The sequence below is a fragment of the Strigops habroptila genome, chromosome 14 (assembly GCF_004027225.2).
Source record: "Strigops habroptila isolate Jane chromosome 14, bStrHab1.2.pri, whole genome shotgun sequence".
In the NCBI taxonomy this organism is placed as follows: domain Eukaryota; kingdom Metazoa; phylum Chordata; class Aves; order Psittaciformes; family Psittacidae; genus Strigops; species Strigops habroptila.
The window spans coordinates 4,429,089-4,446,950 of record NC_044290.2 but is presented as its reverse complement, the minus strand read 5'-3'; the positions used below and the strand labels follow the sequence as shown (position 1 = coordinate 4,446,950).

The 17,862-nt window shown below is 38.7% G+C and overlaps 1 protein-coding gene across 4 annotated transcripts in view; it reads right to left on the bottom strand.

The window, feature by feature from the left end:
• The window catches only part of TBCD (tubulin folding cofactor D), a 124,898-nt gene that overhangs the window by 56,045 nt on the left and 50,991 nt on the right, over nt 1-17,862 (bottom strand). For all 4 annotated transcript variants that reach the window (XM_030506223.1, XM_030506224.2, XM_030506225.2 and 1 more), the window contains 2 exons: nt 13,892-14,048; nt 4,299-4,356 (listed from right to left, as the gene is read on the bottom strand). In XM_030506223.1, coding sequence (XP_030362083.1) covers nt 4,299-4,356; nt 13,892-14,048 — 215 coding nt within the window. The remainder of the gene's footprint in view (nt 1-4,298; nt 4,357-13,891; nt 14,049-17,862) is intronic.

The window sequence follows — 17,862 nt, the reverse complement described above, 5'->3', positions numbered from 1 at the left end:
GCTCCTGCTCCCAGTGTATCCACTGCAGGACACGTAGCACCAGCTGCGTCAACACCGCTCGCCCACCACCTTGGCAGGTCTGGAGCCCACCTTGGCCCGCTAGCAGCGGCAGCCGTGCTGCCAGCAGTGCCTCTGAGCTAACCTGCTGGGAATTGCCTCAGGTAGGACTGCATGGGCTGTCCTCCGCACTGGCACAGCACACATACACCCTTGGGCGACACGTAAAGCACCCTTCAGAACAGGAACACGAGCTGTAGCAATGCCCTGCGCTGGTTCTTTACTGTATGCCTCAGCCCAGCTACTCGCATGGGGGTTTTTCCACTCCTTACGTCTCTACCAACGTATGCTCCCAGCCAGGATTTGCCAGAACCTTGTTTCATGTCACCCTGCATAATTTGTTTCTTTTTACTTACACTTTAGCTTTAGATCCCCTTTTATGCCATTTCTACTCAGCATAGGGTTGTTTCAGCAAGGATGATGCTCTCAACTATCATATCCAAGGGATTTAATGGTTTAATCACGGCATTACAACTTCTTTTTAAAATCGTACTGCTCAGAAAAGTACTTTAATGATACAAAATCTGTAAAGCTTTTTTTTTCTTTTTCAATCAGAAACTTTGATATCCAAACAATGTAAACCTGGTCTCAAACTAGCGAAAGTTTTATTCTACTTACAACACATCTGTAGGCCTAAGACTGAAATACATTGTGGCAAAATCATTGGAAAAAGATGTATAGGAGCCTACAGTGTTGCAGCAAAACAGCAATTATACATAAAGATTTCACACCAGTTGTTTGCCTAATGTGGGCATTTTAAATGCCCAGCACTATCTCACCATTTTGGTTTTTAACTAACTTAGAAAAACAATCATGAAGATTTAAGAAACAGTCCAGCAGCATGGCAAAACCACTCAGCATTTATCTGATGTATTCTAAACATCTAACTGACATGTTAATTTACACCTAATTGATTAGTTTCTCTATAAAACCCATACAACTTTAACTACTGCTCACAAAGATAGATATTAAGTATTGCCTTGCTACAAATATATTTGTTGATGATTCCAATTGAATAGTCTTGGAGAAAAATTATCAGTTTGTTATAGATTCTCACACTTCTGATATGAATTTACAATTCATAAAAATATGCAGAGAGATATGGTAACTAGCAAATTCCTATATCCATAGCTTAGCAGCTAGCAAATTTTCCAGTTGTGGTCTAAAACTGTGTAGTAACTTGTTTCCCAGCTGGTCATTTAAGTTGAAGGAGGTTCCTGCGCATCACCATGAACCTCTCTCAGCTCCAGCTAAAAAGTGCTGCTTCTGCAAATAAGTTTTCAGCCAATTATGGGGAAATTGACAATGAAAACCAAGATTTTCAAACAAAACCATAAAAAAAATCCTCAAAGGAATGTAAACCCAGAAGCCGAGAGTGTTTAGAGTTGTATTTGGAAAATTTCACCACTGATTTAAGGCGGCTTTGTAGAAAATGCACATTCCAGCTATGGTAATTTAAACACATTACTGCTGTAGGAGAACAGCATCTAATTCCAATTTTAGCAATAAAAATGTGATATGGCACGTTATTTTTCCTGGGTCTGAAGGAGTGTCTTGAACGGAAAAAGTTACAGGGAAAACCATCCCCCCAATATTATTCTGTCAAAGCTTTGTGACAGTAAATTAGAAATACGACAATGAAACATATTGTTCATCCAAGTGAAATGGCAATTTTCTAGAGCTCATTTAATGCTCACAGAATACCTTTCTTGTTCCTCTACCACTTTTTTATTGTTTCACAAAAGATTTTTCTTCTTTTTTTTATTTTTCAAGAACTGAAAAAGTCACTATTTCAATCATTCTTCCAAATAACTGCAAATTCCAAAAAGAGGTCAAATATTCCAGTTGTTTTGTAATAATAAGTTTTCATTTTTCATACGATCCCCTTCTGGAGATGGAAAAATTCGATACAAAGATCTTAATTTAAAGATTCCATGCTATCAGAACCAAGATGACCACAAAAATTGAGAAAAACACTCAAACATTTTCTAAGTCATGATTTAAAAACTATCAACCGACCAATAGGAAAAAAATACTCCCTTTAAGACATCAGAAGCTGAATGGAGCCCAAGCCGAGAACACTTATTCATGTGATTATTCCTTCTAATGATTATTCATGAAAGAGTTGCAAAAGTCAGCTCAGAATGCTTTTGGAGCTTCAAAAGAACAGCCTTGTTTTATTCTCTTTAACCTCAGGGATCAAAATATCTCTATATGCTATTTTGTTTTATTGGTGCTCTGCATTATATTGCATATTGTATTAGATGGAAAATCTAGTAAAACATGTTGTTTATTTAAATATGTATTTAACTGTAGTAATAACTGGAAATAATTAGGACTCGCAGGTATTTTTCTTCAAAATTGTAGTAATGCCTGGTAAATACAAAATATTTCTTTGCCTGCCTTTCCAAAGTAAGGAAAAAGGTTCAGTACTTTCATAACTATCCATCAAAACAACAATTCTGAATTTTGACCAGCTCTATATTAGAACGTACTAATGAAAAGATTAATTTCACTGGAGGTAACTGAATTGCAAAATGCTCAATAGCTTGGTTTAAAGTAGAAGAGGAAACTGAAAAGAAAATTTATTTTGTGCTCATCTGAAATACAGAAGCACAATCTGCACTAAGCTTATAGCATTAGTAAATGTACCTGATTTAGCACCATATTTCACGGTCAATCTATCAGTTTGTGTTTCAGCATAGAAACATAATGGAGATTACACAGGACGATTAGATCAAGCCACTAAAGGTAAGCAAAACACTGGTAGTGGCAATCATGTCAAAAAGAATTCTCCTCTTTATATGTATCACCACCTAATTCCTAGGACAATACCATCTTAACTTTTCACCATCTATAGTCCTTAACGTTTTGTACAGTACTCAGGAAAAAATGCTTTTGTTTTCCTCTTAGAATTTTATTTGAAGTGACTTAAATTAGCCAAGAATAGCAAATTCTACAGTTTCTAAAATTTGAAGTTTGGGGGAAAGTAGTATTGCTCCTATTCATTAGTGGTACAGTATGCGAAGAATATGTTGTATCAGTACTCTGTGATCTACAGCATCTTAGCTTCCATGCTTTGGTTTTAACTTATTTAGACAAAGTGATTTGTGATATGATTACACAAGCAACTGACTCACTTCCTCAGCAATTAATGCTGCAGCTTCATTCAACAGCTTAAACTCTCAAGCAGAGGTGTGGCTAGAAAAAAATAAGGATGCTATCCAGGTATCCCTGAGAAACCCTTATGATGTTATAAATGCATTAGCTTTCAAAATTTCAGTCAAAAAAAAAAGACAGACTTGTTAATCAATTTGCATGCTGCAAAGACTGCCTTTTTTTTGTCCTAAATATTTTTTTTAATGCATTCACACTGAAGTTTGTACTTAGGAACGGAGACGCCTGGTTCTTTGACAGACTTTGTCTGGTCCTGTGCTTACGTAGTTAGAACAATGGGGTTTTTACATTTGCATAAGAGAATTTATCTGTTGAAACAGACAACTTGTATTTCTTTCTTTTTTTTTTACCAAAGCAAGTCCAGTATATGTACAACACCCTGACTTAAATTCTCAAAGAGATGTCCATTCTTTCTTCTTAAATTCTATACTCTCTCCTCCATAAACTTGCTTCTCTCAAGAACACTAACACATTCTTTTCAATTCTCAAAAGCATATTTTCTACAGAAAGGTTCCCCAGAATATACTTTGCTGCCAGACCAATTAACTACAGAACAATATCTCCTAATGGATTTGTCACTTCCTTTTAAAAATTCCCAGTCCTACAGAAAGAGCTTTAGACAATAAATGAAAATATTTTTGAGGGAGAGATTATTCTAGAGATTTTCAACTTACACAGAGTTACAGTTGCAGAACAATTAGAAAAGTGTAACTTCACAACCAGCTTAGCGACATGAAAAAGATCCAGTGTCTAAATATTATGTATAACCCTTTCATATTGTGACCAGAAAATGCTAAATAGCTCTCCTAGATATGTTTATCTTAACCATTATGACCACAATACAGCTGATTGTGAACTGTGGCCATAAATCAGGATATGGATCTGGCGATTATATAATTTTAAATCTAAATTCACACCATGCTTCTAAGGATGTAAAAGAGCACTTTTTTCCTCACAACATAATACATTGCTTAAATACTCTAATTCTAAATAGCTAAATCTACAAATTATTAAATGAAACCAAAAAGTAACAGAAACATAGAAGCTAGAATGTGGTAACTTACAGAAGCAGCTCTTCTGCAGTTAACATCACGATCAAATACTGCAGCAATAATCAGTGCACTGAGGAAATAAAAATATTGAGTATTAGTACCAAAAATATGAGAAGAAATGGGTAATGCCATCATTTCAACATTTAGACTTCCAAGTAGAACATGCAGCATTTCCTCTAAGGAATTACTATTTATAAATACAAGTCTAAACTAAAATTTCAGTTGAAATAACTTTATTCTTCCTCATTTTTCAGTTTGCTGTGGACTTCCCATAGCATAAACAGACAACTGCCATCCTGCTGTATCAAAGCAGTTTCAGGAATATGCAAATATGTTTAACTGCATAGAAAGGTTTTCTGTTTTAAATAAAGCAGGAGTTTAAAACTTGGACATAGCTATCATCTTTCATGTGAAATACACACAGTGCAATTTTAAATTAAAACTTGGATTTACAGTTTCTCAATAGCCAGATGCACAGTAAGTCTTATGTAAGGCTTAAGCAATGGAGTCCTGCAGCTATCTCAAAAGAACAATTGCATCCTGTAAAGTAACAAAAATCAGAAAACAATATGCAAATCCTGCTTAAAAGTGACCTGAGAGATAAAATGCAAAGCAGTTTTTCTTTAAAGTGACCTATAGCTACAGAGGCATGATTACATGAAACTGTTTCTTTGTATTTGCATAAAGTCTGGTAACCCTGCACAGTTTAATTCTTGTACCTCAAAAGAACTGCTTTAAGAAATGTGCTACACAACAGAAGACACAGAATATATCACAGAATCCCAGACTGGTTTGGGCTGAAGGGGCCTTAAAGCTCCTCCAGTTCCAACCCCCTGCCACGGGCAGGGACACCTTCCACTAGAGCAGGTTGCTCCAAGCCCCTGTGTCCAACCTGGCCTTGAACACTGCCAGGGATGGGGCAGCCACAGCTTCTCTGGGCACCCTGTGCCAGTGCCTCAGCACCCTCACAGGGAAGAGCTTCTGCCTAAGAGCTCATCTAAGTCTACCCTCTTTCAGCTTAAAGCCATTCCCTCTTGTCCTATCATTACGTACCCCCGTAAAAAATCCCTATCCAGATTTCTTGTCAGCCCATTTAGGCACTGGGAGCTGCTCTAAATTCTCCCCAGAGCCTTCTCTTCTCCAGGCTGAACAACTACAACTCTCCAGCCTGTCTCCATAGAAGAGGCGCTCCAGCCCTTGGAGCAGCTTCATGGAGCTCATACTCCAGAGGTGGGTTCTCATAAGAGCAGAGTAGAGAGGGAGAATCACCACCCTGGAGGTCACGCTCCTTTCGGTGCAGGCCAGGACATGGATGGTTTCTGGGCTGTAAGCACACACTGCCAGCTCATGTTGAGCTTTTCCACCAACACCCCCTAGTCCTTCTGCTCAGGGCTGCTCTCAATCCAGACTCCACCCAGCCTGTATTTGTGCTTGGGAATGTCCTCACCCAGGTTCAGAAGCTTGCACTTGACCTTGTTGAACTTCATGAGATTTGCACAAGGCCACCTCTCAAGCCTGCCCAGGTCCCTCTGCATGGCATCCCTTCCCTCCAGTGTGTCAACCACACCACACGGCTTGGTATTGTTGGCAAACTTGAGGAGGATGCATCAATCCTACTGTCCTTGTCACCAACAAAGATGCTGAACAGTGCTGGTCCCAGTACCAACCCCTGAGGAACACCACTCATCACTGGTCACCACAACAGGACCCAAAGTCTGAAGCTTAGAAATCTACCTCCAGCATTCAATTAACTTCAGTGACAAATAAACATCACTTCAGGAGAATCACTTAAGCAGAAAATTATTCCTTTCAAACTCTGAAACTCTTCATTACGTTATTTATTGACTCCAGGCAAAACAGGAAATAAATACTGGCAGAAAAGTAAATCCAAGATAGCTTTGCTTTAGCATAAAGATATTAATTACACTGATAATATCAAACTTCCCCGGGTAGTGGCTATCAGTTTCCTACAGTGAAGAATACTGTGCTGTTAAAATTCGCTGAATTGCACAATCAGTGTTGCCTCTGTAATTTCAGTTCATCTCCATTAAGGAAAACAAGAGACAGAAAGCAAGAATGAAAGGAAAATAAACCTCAATAAATTGTTCTAAAGACAGTTAATGCTTTCTTATTGCTACCTGCATGAGCAATTCCTCTCTGCCACAAAGACATTAGGTCACTACAAGACAGAAGGAGGTCATCTTAACGACAGTGATTGGGAGAGGGAATGTTAAGGAAGCATTCCATTAGGAAGTAGCAGCCATTGCTAACTGTTGAAAAGTGCTGGGTCAAACTTATCATACCATGTCTGCTAATTTTGTTCCCTGGCATACAGAGAAACTTAAAAGTAATTTTGAAAGGACATTTTAGAATTATATAGTTTTAATGATATGAATGACACAGCTCCCCTAAGTCGTTTTAATAATAGAAGAGAATATTCAAAACTAAGGAATCCGATGAAAATCACCCTGGAAAACAAAACGAAGCATATTTCTGCCTTACGTTTCCAATTATATGGACTATATGATAAAACATTATTGTGTCAGTTATGCAGAATTAGAGTAAAACAAGCCAGGAAGCTCAGAATCCAGAGCGTCGCCCTTTCTGTGTCAAAGGGACCCTCAAGTTAAATGTTACAGAGTATTTCATAAGCACTGCGCAGGGACAGACCAAAATCCTTCCAAGTCACTGTCTTGTGGCCCAAAAGACATATTCAGGGATAAGTGTAAGAACATACATATTAAATATTAACATACTGATGTGAAAGATCCTGCAGTCTTTTCAAACTGGAAATGTTACAAGAACGTCACTGGAGATTAATACTGCTCTTTGAATTTCATATGAAAACTTCAAATCTGGTTCATTTAATAGACTGGAAAACAGTTTCAGGTTATTATACACAACAGGAGTTCAGCTTTTCCATTTTTCTTTAGTCTTCTGTCACCTTAAGACAAACCTGTATAATAAACCAGCACAACAACATACTGTCCATGTGATGCCACCGGAGTTATTCAGTGCTGCAACTCAACACTGTGTTTAAGAAAAGCAAAATAAAAAAACCCAAGAATTTTGTAATTGCCCCTGTAGCCCTATTAGATTCATAAATCATACTGTAGTCACTGTTCTATGTTAAGCCTTTTAATATAAGTATTTTAAACTTATCAAACTACACGAATACTTGTTTCAAGTTCATTCCTATTTGAAAATGCAGGCACAGTCTGCAGTAACACAGGGATTAGCAAGGAAAGCAACGTGCCTACGACGAAACATGTCTAAGGTGTCTTCACCTATCTGCTTTGTCGTGGGAGTTTATGTGATACTCCACCATGATTTCCTAACATAAAGAAACTGTTTATGTCAAACAAAGTGGGATATTTTTTTAAGCTAGTTAAAGGATCATGTCTTGACTTGCCTGAAACGTACCACACCTGACTGCTAACAGGTAGAGCAAAGAGTGGCTTTGCATCTTGCAGTCTCTATGAAACACCTTTTGTAGTTCCTTGAGGTATATTTAGCCTGTATGCATGACAAGCAGCTAAGTGTACAATAAACGTAAATAGAGTTTAAAAAGCAAGTTGCCGTTCTATCAGTCAACTAACAATTCTCTCTTTCTCCCCTATCCCTTCCCCTCTCCCTCAAGTCCTCACTTCACTGGCTTCAGGGAAGGTTAAAAGCACACTAGCGGCTCGCTTCCTCACCCAACACCTATTTCATTACCTTCCCCAACTAGGCAGAAAGAAGGGAGCAGAGGCCAGTCAAGTGATAGACATCAGAACACAGGAATATCAGGTTACCCTCTCCCTATGAGTGCCAGATGTACCAGACAATAAATCTGAATTTCCTTTATCACCTGCAGCAGGCACTTCTAGTCTATACTAGTCACAAGCAGCAGGAATCTTATCCTATTGCTAACCCCTGAGAATTTGCTGCTATTAATTCAAGCACACCACCCTGAAGCTGCAGGAAGGAAAAAACACAAACTCTCAAACCTCTGCCAATTTGGCACAAAACCAAAATTTCCTTCCTGACCCCCAAAAAGGGAAAAGTCGAAATTGTAAGAAGACAGAAAACTCTCCTCCCTGCTTGCAGTCAGGAAGGGAAGGCATAATAAGCATCATGAGCAATGAACAATCCAAGCAAGTTAAAAAAGAAGCGAGATCAGAGTCAGTGCTAGCTGCTGCTGCAGACAGCCCTTCTTGCACCTCTTCACTCATGCCAATACCCCAACTGGAACAGCTACACAGTGAGCTGCATGAGAAGAACAGATCTAAGCTCAATTAATTTTCCTTTTGCTAGCTTGCTTTGAAAACCCAGAGCAGCTCCCTCATTCACTCATCACACTGAGCTGTGCTACGCTCAACTGCAGCGCAAGGCAGGTGAAGGAGCAGGCAAAAAAACTTCTTCAGCCAGCAGTGCTAGGGGATAAAGCCCTCCAGATGACAGGCTCAGATTTAATTCCTCCTGGTTGTCTAAGCAAGGAGAAAGTCTGAAGAAAAGGAGAAATGGAGTGACCATGCCCACTTGTACACTGTATACATTGACAGGCCCTCTGACCCACCTCACACCAAGCTTCCACTTTCTGCTAGCCAGCCAACATCCTATGCTGCTCAATGTGTTATTCCTATTGCAAAGTTTTGGGGTACAATGATGAAAGTATAATAAATAATAATAATAATGTAGAAAAAAGTAGTAAGAAAAATGCTTAGAACAGGAGTTGCAAATGCTGATATTGAAGAACAAAAACAAAAAAAAAAAGAAAAACCAAAAAGCATATGATGCCCCTGCAGGAAATAACTTTACCCAAATGCAAGAGACACTAGGCATGCAACTCTCTTCTGAAGGCAACGCTCAAATGCATAAAAGAAGAAAGCTCCTCTCAATATTTCATCATGGTACAACATGTAGCTCAAAGCAATGCTTCAGATTTCCCCAATTCTGCAGGACAATCTTGCCCTGGAGCAAGCTACATCATTCATCCATGGCCACACCTTCCTTCCCCCCCCCATCAGAAGCAACGCACCACCGCAGGGAAGACAAAGCTGCTTGCACTCCTACACTGTACACACTGTACTTGTATTAGTGCTCTGTGGGACAGGAGATAGCAATTACATCTTTCTAAATAACGATTCATTTATTGATTACCTACACCACTGAATGACAGGTAAATGAAGCTCCCTTCTGACTATGCAACAGTTCCAAATAATTAAGATAGCCAGCAACAATTTAATCACTATAATTGTATAATAGAGCAGAAGTATGTTTTCCTTTATATTTTTTTGTTTAGGTTTCAAACAAAACAGCTCAGCTTCTCAGTGTGCACCTGCCACTTTACAGACAGTAACTTCCACACCCAAGGGGGCAGGAATCAAATTACCCGTATTTCCAAGTTATTAAATTATGTTTAACTTTCCTCATAGGTGAGCTTAAAAAGAGAGCGTGCATGTAGAGACTAGGAGAGAAAAAAAATCTTGGTTAAGTAATGTTTTTATAAAGATATGCTTGAATAGAAACTTCAGTACATGCACTTCAAAATGTAGTAAGGTCATCCTGCAACGAAAGTGAAGTTTCATCTGCTTTGCCCAGCATTTTCTTTTTGTGGTCCTGCAGTTTGAATAGATCAGGCAAAGGTTTAGAAACCAGTTCAACTAGACTCTAAAAAATAAATAAGCAAATGTGACTAAGTGTAATCTTGCTGAAATATGGATAGGGGAAATATACTGACATATAAAATACAAGCAAGTACTACTAGAAATACTCTCAGGTGGTTATTTCTAATAAGTGTTCTCTTTTTCCCTTTTCCCCTCAAAAGAAGAGCAGTAAGGTCAGAAAGGGAAAGGGCTGCTGCTGATTTATAGCAATCTGCATTTGTAACTTCAATATTCTGATAATTTCATCACCTAACAACAGAACATTCGTAAGAAAGCAGAGAAGAAACAGCTATCACTGAATATGGAGACAGGTATTTCTTTTAAAACACTATCATAAATTTTACTAAAAAAATATTATTTTATGCAGTTCAAGGTGATTTTTCACTAGTCAAAAGTGAAATGTATATGTCCCTTGACTACCAAAACCACAGAAAACAATGTCTTCCCATTACATGATGACACAACTTTGCCTTGTCACTACTGTGCCACAGTCTGAACACGTTGTGGGGCAGGACCCAGTTTAAGTAACATACTGCTTGGGTATTTTGATACTCAAGTGAGCTTCCCGCCAAGACACAGTAACATGTGCCAAAGGCCATGACATGAAGCATGAAGCCATGAAGCAGCTCACTGTCCAACTCAACAACTTCCAGTCACCACCAGCCTGCTCTCTCTACCACAATTACAGCTCGCCTTTCGAGTCTGAGTGTAGCAACCATCTCCGTATGCTCCAAGTTCCGCACTACCTGTGCTCCTTCAGCCAGCCAAACAGCACCATTAAAGACTGTAAATGAAGGGTAAACCCTCTGCAATTTCTAGCACCAAGACAAAGCAACCAGCTCAGGGTCACAGTCACTCGTTATGTTTTCTTAAGGAGGTATTATTTTCCTTTCAGGTAAACAATTTCTTATTTTTCTCTAAGAATCTCATAGTTTGTATTCTTATATAGACAGATGATTTTGCTGTGTAATTGAGCTCACAATGGATATTATGTACTTTGTTTCAAGATGCTGAGTTCTGCATTTTTTCAGGGTAGCAACAATTCGCTTGTGGCTAGAAGTATGACTCTTCTTTAAGTAAAACAGTGACACACCTAAGGCTAGATTTAAAAAAAAGCTGTATGTAATTATCGGCTTGCTGACACAATAGGTGAAACTGTGTGTCATCCTTTATTTGAATATTTTTTTTCCACCGTTTCTCTTTGGAGTGGCAATTCTGCCTTCAAGAGTTGATTATATTTAGAAAAGCTATGGCCAACGTAACTACAAAGATTTTTAAGTAAAGCCTTAATATTGCATTAATACTTGTTAAAATACTGTGCAGCTTTGTTAGAAAACTAAGCATATACAAACCACAACACCTTACAATTGCTCATACGCAATTTTCAGCTTCCCCCTTGCTGTCCACCTTGTGTTTCTCTCCACTCCACCAACTTATTCCAAACAACTGAAGTTGTCAAGCTGGCACAGCCACAGTGGTAAGAGGTATTACTGCCATAAGGAGAAGGTAGCAATTATTTTCACTTGACATTTTCCTAAAAGAAAAGAAGAGTTTGTTTCCAGAACAATCTGAAAACTAAAAGACAGGAGCTTCTTCAGAAATAAGAACCTCTTTCATACCTGTCCATGAGTTCCCACTCTCTTTGTGACAGTAAAACAAAATACCGTAAACCCTGAAAAATCAAACTGGTGAGACTGCACTTAACATCGGGACAACAACATTATTCTGCACTATGGTAAGGTGAAAGGAGAAATATATTGCTCAAAGCATCATGAGCAGAAGAAAAATCCTGATAAACAGATCAGGATTCTGATAAATAGAAGGCTGACACACTTGTACTTAGGCTTTTTTAAGTTTCACAAGGAACAAGCTGAAGAATTTCTCACAATATATAATTTACCATGAACTCAGCTAGAAGGGAATTACATGTGACCCTTTAAAATAAAATATTTAATTACTTACTATGGCAAATATCACTATTTCTAGCATGCTTAACTGAAGCAGGTCTATTCTGCAGCACTGTATTCCCTTTCTGAAAGTCATCCAGCAACAGTGGATGGCATCACATTATAGCACAGCCTGCTGTTACACTACTGCTCTCCTTTAGTATTTGTGCTACTGTAGATGAAACATCATTAAAACGACATGAAACTGCTTTATCAGAGACACAAGGCTAAGATGTCTTAGAATTTTTTTCTCTGCTCCCTTTGGAGAAAAGACATGACAGCTTAAAAAAAAGAAGAAAAACAGCATTTGGCCTTAAGAAATTTGACAGCAGGTTTTTAGAGAGAAAGATTTTATCAAGGTCTCAAAAAACCCCAGGAGCAAGCACCGCACAGATAAGAAACATTGTTGTGTGACCCTGCGTTAAAGGACCAGCACCGGAAAGTGAAGATACAAGGATGAAGAACAGCAGAGACCAGCAAGGGCACAGTGCACCCGAATCAAGGAATAAAAATGGATATGTGAAGTCTGTCCCCAAAAACATTTAAAATAGGTTTTAAAGAAGAAAAAGGCACATATTCTTAGGGAACCTGCTAAGTAAATAATCCTGTGTTTCCAAACAAGGCTTTTTGGATGAGATTGAAATAGTTCTGTCAGCAGTCTGGAAGGAGGGCAGCCCCTAGAAATTGAATCAGACGTCAGATACCCAGGACCACAAATCACTGTACAGTCCAAGTTTTGGTTTTGGGGTTGTTTTTTTTTTTTCTTTAAAGATAATACTAAATGAATACTGATCAAACCCCTCCAACAAAGAAACCTGAGTTGCTGCTATCAATGGTTGTACTAAAAGACTGCCAAGAAACTGTTAGAAGCTACTTCTTTGTGTTTGCAGTGCAACTGACCCATTAAAGACACCCTGAAATGTCAGCTAGTGTGCTGCCAACCAAAAGACTAAATGCTAAAGAGAGAATCTCACAAGAAATAGGAAGAAAAGCTCAAGATGAAAGAAAAAAGGTAAACACAATTTGTAGCTGCAAAAACGTCATCTCATATTAAGTGAAAAGCTGCACCAAGTTCTAGTCCACTCTTGTAGTACCATAGATCCTGATTTGGAAATCTTTTGAAAATCTTACTTGTTAAAGTCTTTTGAAACAGAAACCACAGATTGAAAGAGAAGCACATGCATGTGTTTCTATTCAACTATAAGTGGAGCTTAGTACACTGGTCATTCAGGACGGAGGTACTCTATGAAAACAGAGAGTATCAAAAGAGGAAAAAAACCCTCATATTTTTGAATTAAAATGTCTTATTAGTGATAATAAAACCTCTATTATTCAAAAGTGACATGTTACTAACAATTCAGAATCACTGTGTAGAGCTCAAGTTCTTACCAATTTCAGAAACTGGAAGCGATTTTATTATTTACTCAAAATAATCTTTGAATGGGAACACTTCAAAACGAAAATTATAAATTCTGCAGAAGAACCAGGAGGCTCCAAAATGGCTATTCAGAGAAGAGCTGAAGTGCAGCTTATTCTTTTAGACCTAACTGGTTCAACTTACAAGTCATAAGGTGGTCAGTAAATACATGCTATATTCTTTGCACAGTGCCCATCTGACAAAGTCCCAAAACTCCCTGAACAAATGCTCACCTGAAAAGGTAAGAAGTAACTTCTTCTGTAAGTTTTCTCTTCTTTTAATATTTCCAGCACTTTATGACTCCAGAAAGCAACTCCCCAATTTTATAGTGGTTTGTGAATTTCATTCATGTTATATGGGACAGACCACCTACTTTTTAAGAATGAAAATAAATGTTTCACTTCCTCAATATGTTATCACTTCCTCAATAAATGTTTCACTTCTGTATCACTAATTTTAAATGTCACAAAGATAGAGCATTAGACTCCTAGATTAACTTCTAGAAGCTACAGAATGAGACTATTTATGTCTAATTCCTTCCTAATTTTGAAGAGATTTTAAACATTAACTCAGTTTCCTGTTGCCGCAACTTACCTTGAAATCTGATGAATAAATGGTATGAGCTCTGCAGGATCATAAGCACGAGCAAAGGCCCAGCACACGTAGCAGGCAGCATCTCTCACATTGGAGCCCACGCTGCATGCCCCCCGCTTCTCATCATATGTCAGTGCTCTCAAAATGACAGGAACAACTGTTAAATTAAAGAAAATGTACAAAAGCAACAATTAGGACCATACAGTGAACCAAAAAAAAGAGGTAAAGAGCATTCGGAGAAAAGAGACAAGGTGGAGTTGTGTGTTCTGACAGGAAAGCAAGCAAGGCTTGTAATACACACTCATTTTGAAGTTGATTAGAAAGTTGTTTTTTAATACACTATTTTATTTCTTTGTCAGCAGCAGTTTATTTATTTCCTTCACATATAATTCAATAAGGATTAAAGCATGTGGGTTACATAAGAAGTAATATTGATATCACTTATTATCGTATTGATACAATAGCCAACTTCCCCAAGGCAGCTCTTAGGAATGCACGTATCAAGCACCGTTTCCTGATTTAATGGACAACCTGAGCAACCCTGAATTGAGCATGTTTTAGCCAATAAAGGCCTAAAAGCCAGAGACCTCAATATAACACATGTCTCTGTGCACAGGTAATTGAGGCAGCTCCAGAGGAAAAGCAGTTGCAGAGTGTAAGCCCAGGCTGAGCCCTGGAACCACACGATACTGTTGAAGAGGGAAAAAAAGAGAATGCAGCGTAGTAAAACAGAGGTAAAGGCAAACTCGACCCCCAGAATTTTATCAGAAAGGCCTCACAACACAAGTACTGTTATTACAAGGAAGTAACAAAAATAAACTTGGGAAAACAAGTAGATTAAGATTTTCACTTTGATGCTTATATCCTCATCAAAACTGCCAAAGTCAATAATGTTTTTCTACAGATGAAAGAGCTTTCAAAAACTGAAAGAATTCTCTTAACACAGTTCTTGTAACATACTGCTGCAGTTTAAGAAATACTACAAGCCTGCAAGGCTCCCCAGAGGGATTTCTTTTGGTATCTGCAAATCCAGGTACATTATTTGAATACATCTCTCTAGATGGTGTGTCTTTAATAAATGAATAATGTCTGTAGAAACAACAGCCTCTAGAAAAAAAGAAACAATTTCTTGATTTTCTTTCTTGTATCAAATTCATCAAATGCATCTTTTTTTTCCTTAGAAAATACTTGTCAAAAGGTGATCCCATTGAACAAGAAATGGGATCACTGAACTGTATTTCATTAGCAAACTGTACCTGATATACCTGAGTGGATATAATCACAAAATAATTAAAACTTCAATGTACAATTCATCACTGTATGCCTGCTGCTTTAAACAAAGAGATATGCACCACAACTGGAGAAGGGAAGTGTCAAAATGCCATTTAAATTCATTTTAACCTACTGAAGAAAATAAAGCAGTAATTATCGGGACGGACAAGATATGACTTTTAGGAGCACAAGCACTACATGGGAAGAAAAGGCAATTCCCATTCAGGAGAAATGATATAGCAAGGATGGATGGATGGTTATTTGGGAACTTCCCAGTTCTGAAAGAAACTGCAGTAAGAATCTTTTAAAATGTTGACTAGCCTGTTTCGAGAAATGCTGCATCAACTGATGAGAAAAAATGGAATTTGCTGGTTCTACAGGAACACTACAAGTGATGCCAAAGGCAATTTTGCAAAGCTGCTGCTTTCCTTCTGCACAGGATGAGGACTCCAGCTGCCTTAGCCAGCTGTGAACACACTCATCCCTCGGCACTGAAGGCCAGGGGGAAAAAGGATCCACAAGCAGCTCCTTGCATTTGTACTATCTGTAGGAAAGAAAATTCAGGGCATTAATTTCCCAAATGCTAGGGATGATACCAACGGGCACCTGGATTTTTAGGGTCAGTCTAAAACACAGATGATGCTGCCAAGGGTCTGTAATAGCAGACACAAAGATAACGCCAGGAGCAGCAGCATTCCTATTCCAAACAACTCAAGCCTTCCCCACTGCCCCACAGCAGGCCTTTGGCCTCGCACCTCTCTGATGTCCTACTGTTGTGTCTGGGACTCAAAGCACTGGTGCTGCAAGAGAAACAACGTGACTGCGAAGTCTGGAGAGTTAGAGGGGATAATGGAAAGGAAGGGTACAAAAGTGGAGGTTTAGAAGGTGGGAGAAACAGGGAAAACAAAGTGAAGTATGCACAGTAAGGGCCATACACAACAATAACAACAAGAAGGAAAATGCTGATCTTGGGGTCTTCTGCTAAAGTTTTTGTGCTACGACTGGTTGAATATTTCCTGGTGAACTGTGGACTATGGGAAAGACTATATAAAATTGCTCCTGGCAAACATTTCTGAGTTTGAAAAATTAAGTTCAGCATTACATTTCCTGTTGGTATTTAAGAGTAACAAAACCCCAAAAGAAAAATTACCAAAAATTCCAGGTTTCATTTCTTCCTTTACCCTAGAGTTACTCAAATGCAATGCAGGTTTTCTTCTGCTATGGTTTCCTGCAGGGTCAGGAGAGCCTGGCTGCAGGAAGCCATGAAGGAGCACTACAGGCACTACTCAGTCCACTGTAATTGAAATCTCTCAGAAAAGACCTTCCCAATCCACAGACTCTGTGTTTGCGTTATCTCATGTTTTGTCTTCAGTCTAAGTGCAAAATTCTAAGTTCGATTTTCTTTAACACTTTTCTCTGATTTAAACCGTGAAAAAATTCTTCCCTGTGAGGGTGCTGAGGTGCTGGCACAGGGTGCCCAGAGAAGCTGTGGCTGCCCCATCCCTGGCAGTGTTCAAGGCCAGGTTGGACACAGGGGCTTGGAGCAACCTGCTCTAGTGGAAGGTGTCCCTGCCCGTGGCAGGGGGTTGGAACTCAGTGAGCGTTAAGGTCCCTTCCAACCAAACCCAGCCTGTGATGCTGGGATAGTCATATTCTTCTGAAAGTGTTGTTTGATACACAAAACTGCAATGGAGTTCAAAGCTTTCTAGTCAGCTTCTGCATTTTGTCTCTGTTATGCAAGTTCAATTCATTATAATCACCTCTCAAATATTCAGCATGAGCAGAGTGTCGTACTGTGCTGCTCTGCATTGATTTTTAATTTTTCAGATTTGAAAACACGTCAAATTCATACCTAAAATAAATTTATTCAAACAATAAAAATAAAAACTAGCACAAATTAAAAATAAATAAATAAATAAATAAAAGAAGCTTTAGAAAAGAACCTTCCAGAATAAACTTATTTTAGTTTGGAAGGGCGGAGATTAATTTATTTTTGGATTTGTGCACATGCTTTTTATTTAAAAGTAGGAGGATGGGAGATACAACATGGAGAGGATCTGAATTGTTACTTTAAAAATTACCATTTCTTTCACACATCTCTATGAAAAGTTTGCCATTAGAACCAGAGGATAAAGAATGTCCACTCTCAACCAAATTATTAAAACAATATCCACCTGTTTAGGGCTGTGAACGCTCCAGAGAATACAGTCACCTTTACCTGTAGCCTAGAGGTATTAATAAGCACCTGCTGCACCCCTCCCTGCCTTACCTAACAACATAACTGCAGGTTGCAACACAGCTCTTTGCTCAAGCCTGGTGAAAATAAAGAAACTACTTCTGGCTTCAAAGCATTACAAACAGCAGAATTCTTTTTCGCAGACTGGAGCCAGTTATTTTGCTTTTTGAAAGAGAGATTTTCCACAACCAGATGCTCAGCACCTTCCTGGCGATAGACACTAAACTGCTAGTTAAGACAACAGACATTAAATCATAGAATCATATTCATAGAATCACAGAACGGTTTGGGTTGGAAAGGAGCTTAAGATCATCCAGTTCCAACCCCCTGCCATGGGCAGAGACACCTCACACTAGACCATGTCGCCCAAGGCTCTGTCCAACCTGGCCTTGAACACTGCCAGGGATGGAGCATTCACCACTTCTTTGGAACGTCACATGTACTTGAAGAAAAAATGCCTCAT